General features: G+C 38.7%; 1 protein-coding gene across 1 annotated transcript in view; it reads right to left on the reverse strand.

The window, feature by feature from the left end:
* The window catches only part of PROS1 (protein S (alpha)), a 117,842-nt gene that overhangs the window by 40,098 nt on the left and 64,810 nt on the right, over positions 1-12,934 (reverse strand). The window contains exons 8-9 of the mRNA XM_006894146.1: positions 12,060-12,181; positions 10,051-10,166 (exon numbers count right to left, since the gene is read on the reverse strand). Coding sequence (XP_006894208.1) covers positions 10,051-10,166; positions 12,060-12,181 — 238 coding nt within the window. The remainder of the gene's footprint in view (positions 1-10,050; positions 10,167-12,059; positions 12,182-12,934) is intronic.

Below are 12,934 nucleotides of genomic sequence, written 5' to 3' on the forward strand. Positions count from 1 at the left end.
GATAGAAGGAGAATTGATGCCTCTGATCTGTGGTGTTGAAGAAGAGTATTGAATATACCATGGACTGCTAAGAAAATGAACAGGTTCATCCTTGAGAAGGTGCTCCTTGGAAGCAAGGATTCTGAAGCTTCATCTGACATACTTCGGACATGTTCCAAGGAGGGACAAATCCTTGGAGAAGGACGTCATGCTTGGCAGAGTGAAGGGACAGCACAGGAAAGGAAGACCCTCTGTGAGGTGGATTGATTCAGTGACTTGAGGTAACTGGGGTAGGTGTCTCAGACAGTAAGACTGACACAGGATAAAGCAGGGTTTAGGGCTGTTTTACATAGGGTTATGATGAGTCACAGGCAACTCAAAGGCACATAACAACAACGACGAGAACAACATGATAGATGGCAGAGCTATCCTAAATCTTCTTGTTCATTTCCTACATATGAACAGCAGAGTTTAACATAATAATAAGATTGCCCTAGAAATTTAGGGTTGTTCCAGACTTAAGAGGTAGAGAATCTCCAGAAATTGCAGCATAACTATACTAATTAGGAATGGCAGTCAATATTTGAGTTTTCTATCAATGTATTTTTATCACTACGTAATTAATTGCAAGTCTCCTGGCTTCAAATAACACCCATTTAATATCTCACAGTTCTCTGTGTCAAAAGTTTGCTCACAATGTAACAGGCTTCTGTGGTCAGAGTTTTGCAACTTCTAAATCAAGGGGTCAGCCATCTAAATCTTGGACGCTGTTCTAAAACTCACTGCTTGCTTACATTTGTTTTGTTCTGGCACAATTCCTTGCAGTTGTAGCACCAAGGTCCATATTTTCTTGCTACCTCTTGCTTGGGGACTGCTCTCAGGTCCCTGCCACAAGACTTCTCTATTGGTAGTACATAGGGTGGTTCTTTGTTCTTTTTCAAGAGAATCTATCTCATTTCAAATCAACCACCAGGATACTCCAGTCACACTTTGTATAGCTTTCCCTGATTAAGCCAGACCCATTCAGATAATTTCCCTTTATAATACTTCCAAATCAACTAATTTGGGGACAGCAATTGGTGGTGTTATTGGTGGTGGGTCATCTAGTTGGCTACAATTCATAGCGTTCCCGTGGGAAAGACTAGAACTGCCCCCTATAGTTTCCTGGTCTGTAAACTTTACAGAAGCAGTGTCATCTCTTCCACTGTGGAAGCTTTTGGTTGGTTTCAACTGTTGACTTTTTGGTTAGTGGTCTTAGGAGTGCAATTATGACTGCAATATCCTTTCTGCCATCTAACATAATTGTCAGACAGATATCTAACATCCCAAATTCTTACTGACTCAATAGAAGAAGATTCTTTAAAAAAGTTAAGAATCTTGATGATTGTCTTGATATTCTGCCTAACTCCCTAGGGCATATAAGGAGCTATAGTGGTCCAGTGGTTAAACACTCAACTGATAACTGAAAGATGGGTGGTTTGAACCCACTTTCTTACCACAGAAGGAAGATATTGAAGGCCTTGAGAAAAAAAAAAGATGGCAGTACCGCTGTGCCCCATAGGTCCACTCAATGAGAATGGGAAACTAGTTGTTCACTAAGATTTATGATATTATAATGAAATGTGCAGAGAGCTGGAGTCAGAAAATCAAAAGGGCAGGACTTGCTCATTGTTTCTTAAGCTGAAGGAGTTGAAAAACAAATTCAAACCACAGGTGGCAACACTTAAAGATAGTTTGGGTAGAATGTTGAATGATCCAGGAAGTATAAAAAGAAGATGGAAGGAGTACACAGTCACTGTATCAGAAGGAATTGACTGACACAGAGGAATTTCATGAAATAACAAATGAGCAAGAGCCTATGGTGATGAAGGAGGAAGTTCAAGTTGCTATGAAAGAATTGGAAAAAAGAAGTCTCCAGGAGTTGACAGCATACCAATTGATTTATTTCAACAAACAGATGCTGCCCTGGATGTGCTCAACAAGTTTTGCCAGGAAATCTGGAGAACAGCCAGCTGGCCAGCTGACTGGAAGAGATCGATATTTGTTCCCATACCAAAGAAAGGTGACCCAACAGAGTGTGGAAATTATCAAACAATATCATTGATATCACATGCAAGCAAGATTCTGCTGAAAATTATCCAAAAACGTTTGGAACAATATGTCAACAGAGAACTGCCAGATGTGCAGGCTGGATTTAGAAGAGGTCATGGTATTAGGGATATTATAGCTAATGTTAGATGGATCTTGGCAGAAAGCAGAGAATACCAGAAGAATGTCTATCTGTGCTTCATCAAATATGCAAAGGCTTTTGACTGTGTGGATCACAACAAGCTATGGCTGACTCTAAGAAGAATGGGAATCCCAGGACATTTGATTGTGCTAATGCGAAACCTACACTTGGACCAAGAGTCAGTAGTCAGAACAGAGCAAGGAGACATTGGATGGTTCAAAATCAAGAAAGGGGTCCATCAGGGATGTATTTTGTCTCCATACCTTTTCAGTCTGTATGCAGAACAGATCATCCAAGATGCTGGGCTGTACAAGGAGGAATGTGGCATCAGGATTGGTGGAAGAATTATCAATAACCTGCGTTATGCAGATGACACACGATGCTTGCTGAAACTGAGAAGGACCTGAAGCGCTTGCTACAGAAAGTCAAGGACTGCACTCTTCAATGGGGATTGAAGCTCAACATCAAAAAAACAAAGATTCTCACCACTGGGCCAACTGGCAGCATCAGTATGGATGGTGAAGAGATTGAGATAGTTAACAGTTTTAGTTTACTTGGTTCCACAGTCAACACTCCTGGTAACAGCAGCCAGGAAATGAAGAGATGAATTGCATTGGGAAAGTCAGCTGTGAGGGGCCTCTCAAGAGTATTGAAAAGCAACGATGTCAGGTTGGAGACTAAGGTGCAGCTGGTCCAGGCTATAGTCTTTGCAATTATGTGCTATGCATCAGAGAGTTGGACAATGAATAGGGTAGATAGAAAGAGAATTGTTGCCTTTCAGCTGTGATGCTGGAGAAGAGTGTTGAATATACCATGGACTGATAGGAGAACAAACAGATTTGTCCTGGAGAGGGTAAAGCCAGAATGCTCCTTGGAGTCAAGGATTCTGAAGTTTCCTCTGACAGACTTTGGGCATGTTGCAAGGAGGGACTGGTCCTTGGGGAGGGACATCATGTTTGGGAGAGTGGAGGAACAGTGCAGGAGAGGAAGACCCTTGATGAGACGGATCAATTCTATGAATGGAGTGGTGGGAATGAGTGTGTTTGAGGCGGCAAGGTTGGCACAGGATAGAACGGCATTTAGGGCCCTTATACATAGGATTGCTATGAGTTGCAAGGGACTCGATGGCACATAACAACAACAACAACAACTGTTTAAAGTCTTTAGATAGTGCAAGTGGTTTGCAAAAGCTAGTAGCTATTGCCTACCAAGGACCTTTGTAGAATAAACACTGGAGCATTTCTTCCATAAAGATCACAGTCAAGAAAATTCTATGGGGTAGTTTTATTCTGAATCACATGAAGTCACCACAAGGAGACAGAAATGACTCCACAGCAATAGGCTTGATAATGTTTGTTTATATAACCCCATTTGTGTGTGCCAGAGAAGATATTTCCTACAAATGTGATGCCAGAGGTAAAAAAATGACAGCTCTAACGGGGATATCAATTGCAACGTGGGACAAAGTTCCCTCAACTCTAACAGAGTACAGAAAAAAATGTTCATCTTTAGAATTCCAAGGAAAAGCTCTAAAATGGGAAAATGTGGACTGAAGTACATTGGGTAACAATATAATGGGATTTACTAAATTCCCATTATGAAAGAAAAAAGAACCAGTCTGCTTTAAATAAAGGACTTAACTCTCGTTCATAGCCATCTGAACATTTTGTGATGTGCAGCACGTATTATCTTGCCAACTTCCTAGTCTGTGTTTGCTCAGGATCTTCCAGAAGTTGATCCTATTATAGAGATCATTTCCTTCTCTTTGGAAACTTACACAAAACCAGTAATTCAAAGAACTGTATTCTGCATATTGTCATTCTGGGATATATCAACATACTGATTCACTACTCTGGGGAGCAGTTAATTCTTTTTTCAGAAGTACTGTAAAATGACAGAGTGAATTTGTTAACTTTTGGGTAGTATTTGATCATAGAAAACACGAGATAATTTGCAAATAAAAAGAGCTAGCTATTCTTTGTGCTGGTTACATGACGGCAATTGATAAATATTCACCAGTATGTACGCTTAGGACGTGTATGCATTTTCACAAAGATATTACACTTTAATGTTTAAGCCAAATAAATAAATAAATATTAATTTTTGGCAAATTCTGATCCAATGTTAGAGATCAAACTTCTGTAAATTGTCAGTGAGAACGAGTATCACTGAGAGTGTCTATAACAGAATTAATTTTTCTCTCTTTTATCATTCTTCCCATAGCAAATGTTTTTTTTCACTCTATAACACCCCAAAATTTAATTTATCTAAGATGTACTGAAAGGAAAAAAACAGATTTCGAAAGAAAGGGAATTCAGAATAAGCACAATTACGTGAATAAACCTTAAAGAAGTGAAACAGTTTCTTAATGACAGGACTTCCACAGACTGAATTACATAATGAACTCGTGTTTTATCAACTCATATATTTAATTAATTTTATCTCTGTATCAACTCATATATCTAATTAATTACACTCTAAATATGTGTGCTTATTTAGTAGAAATATTTAAAATTTCTGACTTTATAATAAGTATTAAATATATTTACTTATCATAATTCCAACCATATTACAATTTCTTTCCTTTAACTCCTATAATTCACAGCTCTAAAAAAGTTTAATAACATAAAATCATAATTCAAACTAGAAGCATTAACTTTCTCCCTAACGTCAAGTTATAAGAATGGTATTTTATGACAATCCTAGGAAAAGCAATCCACATGTTCAATGCAATCCCAATACAGATACCACATTCATTTTTCAAAGAGATCAAAAGGGAAATCGTCAAGTTTATTTGGAGAGACAAGAAACCCAAATAAGCAAAACACTTCTGAGAAACAAAAATTAAGTAGGGGGCATAGTACTCCCTGACCTCAAAACCTACTACACAGAAGCAGTAACCCAAACAGCATGGTACTGCTATGATGATAGGCACATAGACCAATGGAACAGAATTGAGAACCCAAAAATAGACCCAGTCATCTATGGTTAACTGATATTCCACAAGGAAATCAAACCTTATCAAATGAGGAAATGGTTCTGCCAAAACTGGATTTCCACCTACAGAAAGCTGAAACAGGACCTACATTTCACACTATATGTAAAAATCAACTCAAGGTGGATCAGAGACCTGGGAATAAAACCCAAAATCATAAAATTCATAAGAGACAAATTGGGATGAAGCTTAGAAGTGCTAGTCTACGGTATAAAAAGAATGCCAAATACAGCCAGGAATGCACAATCTGAAGAGGATAAAACTGAAGAATGGGACCTTCTAAAGATTAAATCCATGTGGACATCATAAACTTCTTCCAACAGGGAGAAAAGAAAACCTACCAACTAGGAACAAACATTCAATACCATCTCAAGAGTCTCATACCAAAAGTTTATAGAATACTACTGGGCCTCCACAAGAAAAAGACAAGACTGATAACCCAATTATTAAATGGGCAAAAGACATGGGAAGAATTTTCACAAAGGAAAATATTCAAATGGCCAACAGACACATGAAGTAATGCTCCAAATCACTGGCAATAAGAGAGATGCAAATCAAAACTACAATGAGATACCATCTCACTCCAGTAGCAGTGGCAAAGCTTAACAGGACAGCAAGTAACAAATGTTAGAGAGATAGACACTCTTATACATGGTTGGTGGGATTTTAAAATGATACACCCACGCTGAAAGTCAGTTTGGCACTTCCTCAAAAAGCTGAACATAGAAATTCCATATGACCCAGGTATTCCATTGCTTGTTTTCTGAGGAAATGAAAACTGAGGCTCAAATGGAGACATATACACCAAAGTTCACAGCAGCATTATTCGCCATCACAAGAACATGGAAACAGCCCAGATATCAATCACAAGTGAATGGAGAAGTTCTTTCCTTTTATATTACTTAAAGATGACGAAAGATGACAGAATTGATGTCTTTGAGTTGTGGTGCTAGAGAAGAGTATTGAACCTACCATGGTCTAGCAAGAGAACAAACAGGCTTATCCTGCAGAGGGTGAAACCAGGCTGCTTCTTGGAGGCAAGAATTTTGAAGCTCATTCTCATATACTTTGGCATGTGACCAGGAAGGACCAGTCCCTGAAGAAGGACATCATGTTTGGAAAGGTAGTGGGACAGTGGAGGAGAGGAAGATCCTGAATGAGATGGACTGACATAGTAACTGGGGTAATGGGGGGGAGGTGTGTCAGAGACAGTGAAACTAGCTCAGCACAGAGCAGAGTTCAGAGCTATTGTACATAGGGTCACTGTGAGTCTTAGGCAACTTGATGGCACATAACAACAACATAAACAAAAGTAGATTTGTTCTTTGGGCAGTCAATGGTATATTCAGTACTCTTCTCCAACATCACAACTCAAATGCATCAATTCTTCTTTTTTTTTTAAATTTAGGTTGTTTATTTTTCATTTCAATGAACATCTACAGAGATTTTGGGATTCCATTCATTCATTGTTGCAACCTTCTCCCCGCACAAACCCCTCCCCCCTCCCCCCCCATTTGCTCCTCTCCTTGAAAAGCAAAAGAAAAACTCCCTCATTGGTACACAATCCCCCCATCAATTCTTCTTAAGTCATCTTATTCCTTGTCCAATTTTAGAAACATAAGAAGCCATTCAAAAGATGATGGCTTGGATCGGGTACACCATAGTTTTTAACATTGACTAAATCTTGGTCAAGGACTGCAGCCTACAATATGGATTGAGGCTCAATGTCAAGAAGACAAAGATTCTCACCACTGGGCCAATTGGCAGCATCAGGCTGGATGGTGAAGAGATTGAGATTGTACACAGCTTTAGTTTGCTTGGCTCCACAGTCAACAGTCTTGGCACCAGCAGCCAGGAAATTAAAAGGCGCATTGCCATGGGAAAGTCTGCTGTTAGGGGCCTCTCCAAAGTACTGAAGAGCAATGGTGTCTTTCTGGAGACTAAAGTGCGTCTCATACAGGCCATGGTCTTTGCAATCACTTGTTATGCATCAGAGAGTTGGACAATGACCAAGGAGGATAGAAGGAGAATTGATGCCTTTGAGCTGTGGTACTGGAGAAGAGTATTGAGAATACCATGGACTGCTAGGAAAACAAACAGATTTGTCCTGGAAAGGGTTAAACCAGGTGGCTCCTTGGAGGCAAGGATTCTGAGGCTCCGTCTAACATACTTTGGACATGTTGTGAGAAGAGACCGGTCCTTGGAGAAGGACATCATGCTTGGGAGGGTGAAGGCACAGCGCAGGAGGGGAAGGACCTCTATGAGGTGGATTGATTCAGTGACTGGGATAATCGGGATGGGAGTGTGCGATTGGCATAGGACAGAGCAGAGTTTAGGGCTGTTGTACATAGGGTCACTATGAGTCACAAGCGACTCGACGGCACATAACAACAACAACAACAACAACAAATCTTTTTCTTTAAAACTTTGGAGAAGCCCTTAACAGTAACTTTTTCCAATTCAACACATCTTTTGATTTCTTGATCACTGCTACCACGGGTGTTGATTTTGGATCCAAGAAGAATGAAATAGTTCACAACTTTAATCTTCCCTCCATTTATCATATTTCTATTGGTCCAGTGGAGATTATTGTTTACTTGATATTGAGATGTAGCCTGTATTGAAAGGGGTAGTTTTTGACCTTATGCAGTTAAGTGTTTCAAGCTTTTCTCTACTTTCTGCAAGCAAGGCTGTATCTATCATCTTAATAACGCAAATTATTGATAAATCTTCCTCTAACCTTGATTGTTTTTCAAACAAGCCAGCTTCTTAAATTATCTGCTCAGCATACTCACTGAAGAGCTATAGAGAAAGGCTACAACTCTGACCTATACCTTTCCTGATTAAACTTTGGTTTAAATAGTCAGTCAGCCACAATTATATGATGTATTTCTTTAAAATACTATTTATCAATCATAAGAATTTTCTTTAGTAATTTTGAGCATAGCTATGGTATAAAAGAGAGCTCTGGTGGCCTATACTGGGTAAAGAATTGTGCCGACAACTCAAAGGCAGTTGGTTTGAACCCACCAGCTGATCTGCAGGACAAAGAGGGGCAATCTCCTCCAGTGCAATATACAGTCTCTGAAAAAGTGCTGGAGGGTCAGCTATCAGCTGATGCTGACTCAATGGCACACAACACAACAATATTCTAAAAATAAAACCTTGGGTATTTCTTTGTATTTTATTTTCATGGCATGTAAGAAAAGAATGAAAATTTCACACACAAAAAACCCCCGAAATCTTCTTTCCTACATTTTAAATATATAATTGCCAGAATATTTAAAATATTCAAACAAGATTCTAGCATAAAAATTAAATATATTAAGTATTGACTTTTCAAAACTCAAATGCATTGCCATCTAGTCATTTCCAACTCATCCTGAGCTTCCATTAGTTTTCCTAGACCGTTAATCAAAATAGACGGAGACATGGCCCATCTCTCTCCCTGAAAGCAGCAGGTGGATTTGAACTGCCAGAGAAATGCTGCTTTTGGTCAGCAACAAAACTGACTAAGGATTATTCAAGCAGAGCTTCCTGAAGGAACACTGTGCTGCTGTTGTTGTTGTTGTTATGATTGTTGTGTTGCTTTTTTGATCTGGCAACACAGCTCCTTACACTAGGCCTCCAGAGCTCCCTGAATGAACATTGGTGTTGTTGTTAGGTGTCATCAAGTCGCCTGTGATTCATAGTAACTCTATGTCCACCAGCTCTGAATCTTGTCCTATCCTGAGCCAGTCTCACTGACTCGACTCACCTACTCCCTTTACCCCAAACACTGTGTCAATCCATCTTTTCCAGTGTCATAGTCTCCTGTGTTGTCTCTCAACTATTCCAACCATGATGACCTCTAAGGACTGGTCCCTTCTGGCCCCATGTCCAAAGTATGTAAGATGGAGCTTCAAAATCCTTGCCTCCAAGGACAAACTTAGTTTCACCCTAAGACAGACATGTTTGTTCTCTTGGCAGGCCATGGTATGTTGAATACTCTTCTCCAGCACCACAACTCAAAGGCATTAATTCTTCTGTCAGCTTAGTCATCATCCAGCTTTATAATGCCTAGCAAGTAACTGCAAAGACCATAACTTAGATCAGGTGCACCTAAGTCCCTAAATTGACATCATTACTCTAGCACTTTGGAAAGGTCCCAGACAGCAGACTTCCCCAGTGCAATTCGTCTTCTGATTTACTGGCTACTGGTGCCAAGAGTGTTGATTCTGGAGACAAGAAAGCCAAAATTGTTAACAACCTTAACCGAATTAATGTTCTTGTTATTGTTGTTAGGTGCTGCTGAGTCAAATATGACTCACAGTGACCCTATGAACAAAAGATCTGAAACCTGTTCTATCCTGCGCCATACTCACACTTCCTGACAGAGCCTATTGCAGCAGTCACCATGTGATTCCACCAGGTTGAGAGTCTTCCTCTCCTTCGCAGACCCTACACCCTTCCCAGAATCAATTCCTCCTCCAAGCAATTACCCCTCCTGGCAACATGCCCAAAGTATGTGAGGTGAAGCCTCATCATTCTTGCCTTCAAAAAGCACTCCAGCTGCACCCTTTCTAAGACATATCTGTTTGTTCTCTTGGCCATCCATGGGATGTTCAGTGCTCTTCTCCAGCACCACAGCTCAAAGGCTTCAATTCTTTTTCTGTCCTCCCTTATTCATTGTCTAGCTCTCAGATGTATAGCAAGTAATAGAAAGACTAATTTCATTAACAATACATGTAAATTATATGCTTGATAATAAAACAAATAGGTGCATTTCAAACCTTGTGGGTCACTTCTTTTCTTCTGTCCTTACCTGCTTAACCTACAGAAAGTAGTATTGGCATTGGTTCCTCACCTGGTCATTTCTGGCAAACGAAATCTCAGATATAAAACCACCCCTACAAACTGCTCTGCCAAATAAAGTAATTCAAAATTTTTCTCAAGGTTCAAAGGAAGGCAGACTGGAATATCCTGGAAAGAAGAAAACAAAACACAAAGGCTACTTGTATGAAGGCATTTGGGAAGAATTATATACATAGCCCATATTTCTTTTTTTTCCTTTTTTTAATGTATTATTAGTTTCAATGAAAATTTACAGAGACTTTGGGTTTCCATTCATTCATTGTTTTGCACTTTTCTCCCCTTCCAACCCTCCCGCCTAGTACACTACCCTTTTAGAAAAGTAAAAGAAAAATTCTTTCATTCTTTTATAATTCCTCCCCTCAGGTCCACTCCACTATACAGCCTTTGTTCTGGACTACTGTCATGACAAAAATCCCTAATAATTATCCCTCTTAAACAGGTTTCTCCCTCATCTGTTTCAATGCAGTATACATTATTGAACCCATCCTTCTCAGTCTCCTCCCAACCCTGAGGTCAGTCCTGCTTTAAAACAGTGGCACCATGCAGTATTTGTCCTTTTGTGACTGAGATACTTCACTCAGCATAACGTCCCCCAGGGTCACCCATTTTGAATAATATTGCATGAGCTCCTTGTTTTTCAATGTAGCATAGTATTCCATTGTGTGAATATACCACAGCTTGTCTATCCATTCGTTTGTTCATGGGCACTTAGGTTGCTTCCAACTCCTTGCTATTGCATAGCATGTATTTCTATCTAGCTCCAAAAATATCATTTAATCCCTCTTAGAGCTTCCATAAAATCAACTCAAGACATACATGCTGATGTGTAACCACAACAAACACTGAAATAGTAAGACTAAAATACACAAAAGACATTCACGCCGTATGGTATCTCAGAAAGTAGCACCAAAGTTGATACATATGCCAATAAGGCTATCTTATTTTCCTCTGCTAAACAGATAGTTGTTGTTGATACAGACCTCAAGCTAGAAGTGACTCACAGCTCAGACTTCTGACAGGTTTTCAGAAGAAGTTAATCACATGGGAGTTGTTTGCCCAGCTTTCTCCTGCTCAGAAGCAGGTGGATTCAAATCTCACATCTTTGGGCTACCACTAAGTATAACAGCAAACACTACACTTTGGGGTAAATATACAACTTCTCTTGATAAACTATAGAGAGATGTGTAAATTCACATGATTAAATCACTATTTAGAAATTTTTATTATAATAAAATTTCGAAACAGTAATTTAACTTTATTATTATATATAATTTCATCTTGATGAGTCAGATTAACACAATTTTAGGACTAGAATAAGCATCAAATGACACTTATTTAGAGGAAAAACAAAAAAAAAATCAGCTAATGATTCATCTAATTCAATGAAGGAAAAAGACAAACTTGCTCCCAAAATTTCATTTCATTTGTGCGTTAATTTTGTGCTGAATCCTCACAACTAAAAACAAGTTTCAGAAACGCAGATCAATGTAATTGAACACTAGACTTTAGTATACTTAAACTCTCCCAAATCCTGTTGTGACAAGTTGTTTTCATCTGAAATTTTCTGAGCAAGCTTACAATTACTGGCCTGTGTATGACATGATCAAACTTGTCAGAACGTTAGAGATTAAATAGACAAAAGAAAACATGCTGACTGCAGTTTTTATGGCAAGATTGTTTTTCTCACAAAGAGGAATATGTGTATAATCTCTTGCTTTCTTTGATTTCTTAAACACATACTTTGCTTTTTATACAGATGAGTGTGCTCTGAATTGAGACCCTGCAACCTTTTTCTTAAACCAAGTCTTTAATTATCTCTAATATTTGTGCTTATCTGACCATAATTGGCAAAATGTTGGCAATCTGCAGCATCCTTAGAAACAAAGCGATCAAATGGAGAATATGTATCTTTTTGTGCTTTGTCTCAGCTTTGGGAAGCAAAGTATCTGAATCTTTTCTTTCAGGAAAAAGATGAGCAGTTTACTATTGTAAGATTTTTACCTCACAGCTCTTCTGGTCTTGAGCAAGTTTAAATCCTTTCTTCCCGTCACAATAACATGAATAGTTTCCAGGGTAATTAATACAAAGTTGATTACATATATTCTCAGAACATTCATCTATATCTAGGGTAAAAGAGAACATAAACTTAACTTTTATTGCTCATAGATGTTCAACCCCAAACAAGAGGGAATATTCTGATTTCCGTATATCAGTCAATTATAATAGGTACTCAGTGAAACATATCCTTCTAGTATTAAATCACATTTAAGAAATTGACATATACATTTTCTTTCTATTTATTTACATGGCCGAAATATGAACTTAATGTTTAAATTCATTCATTAAGAATTAAAGTAAATATAGCAAATGCACTAGTACTTTGATTTTGAATTGAGGAAAAATTTTTGAAAAGGCAATGACTAATACTGTTGGTAGGTGCTGTTGTGTTGTCTCCAACTCACAGTGACTCTATGCAAAATAGAATAAAACCTTGCCTGTCCCGCACCATATGTGTACAGTCGCTGATGTGCTTAATCCCGTTGTTGCAGTCATTCCATCTCACTGAGGGTCTTCATCTGCTGTGCTGACCCTCTACTTTTCCAACTATGGTATCTTTCCCCAAGAAGTGGAGCCTCCTGACAACATTCCCAAAGTATTTGAGAAATCCTGCTTCTAAGGAGCTCTCTTGCTGTGCTATTTTATTTTTCTGCCAAGAAAATTTTGTTTGTTCTTTGCCAACAGCAGAATTCAAAGATGTCCATTCTTTTCAGTCTTAAGAACATTTCTTTTTTTCTTCTTATCTTCTCCTATGTTATGAAGTCTTCTGTGTGATCAGTCTCCTCTTTATACTTTGAGAAAATCATTCCTGAAAGTTT

Source organism: Elephantulus edwardii, unplaced genomic scaffold, assembly GCF_000299155.1.
Source record: "Elephantulus edwardii isolate Elephantulus edwardi_28Jun2011 unplaced genomic scaffold, EleEdw1.0 scaffold00136, whole genome shotgun sequence".
In the NCBI taxonomy this organism is placed as follows: Eukaryota; Metazoa; Chordata; class Mammalia; order Macroscelidea; family Macroscelididae; genus Elephantulus; species Elephantulus edwardii.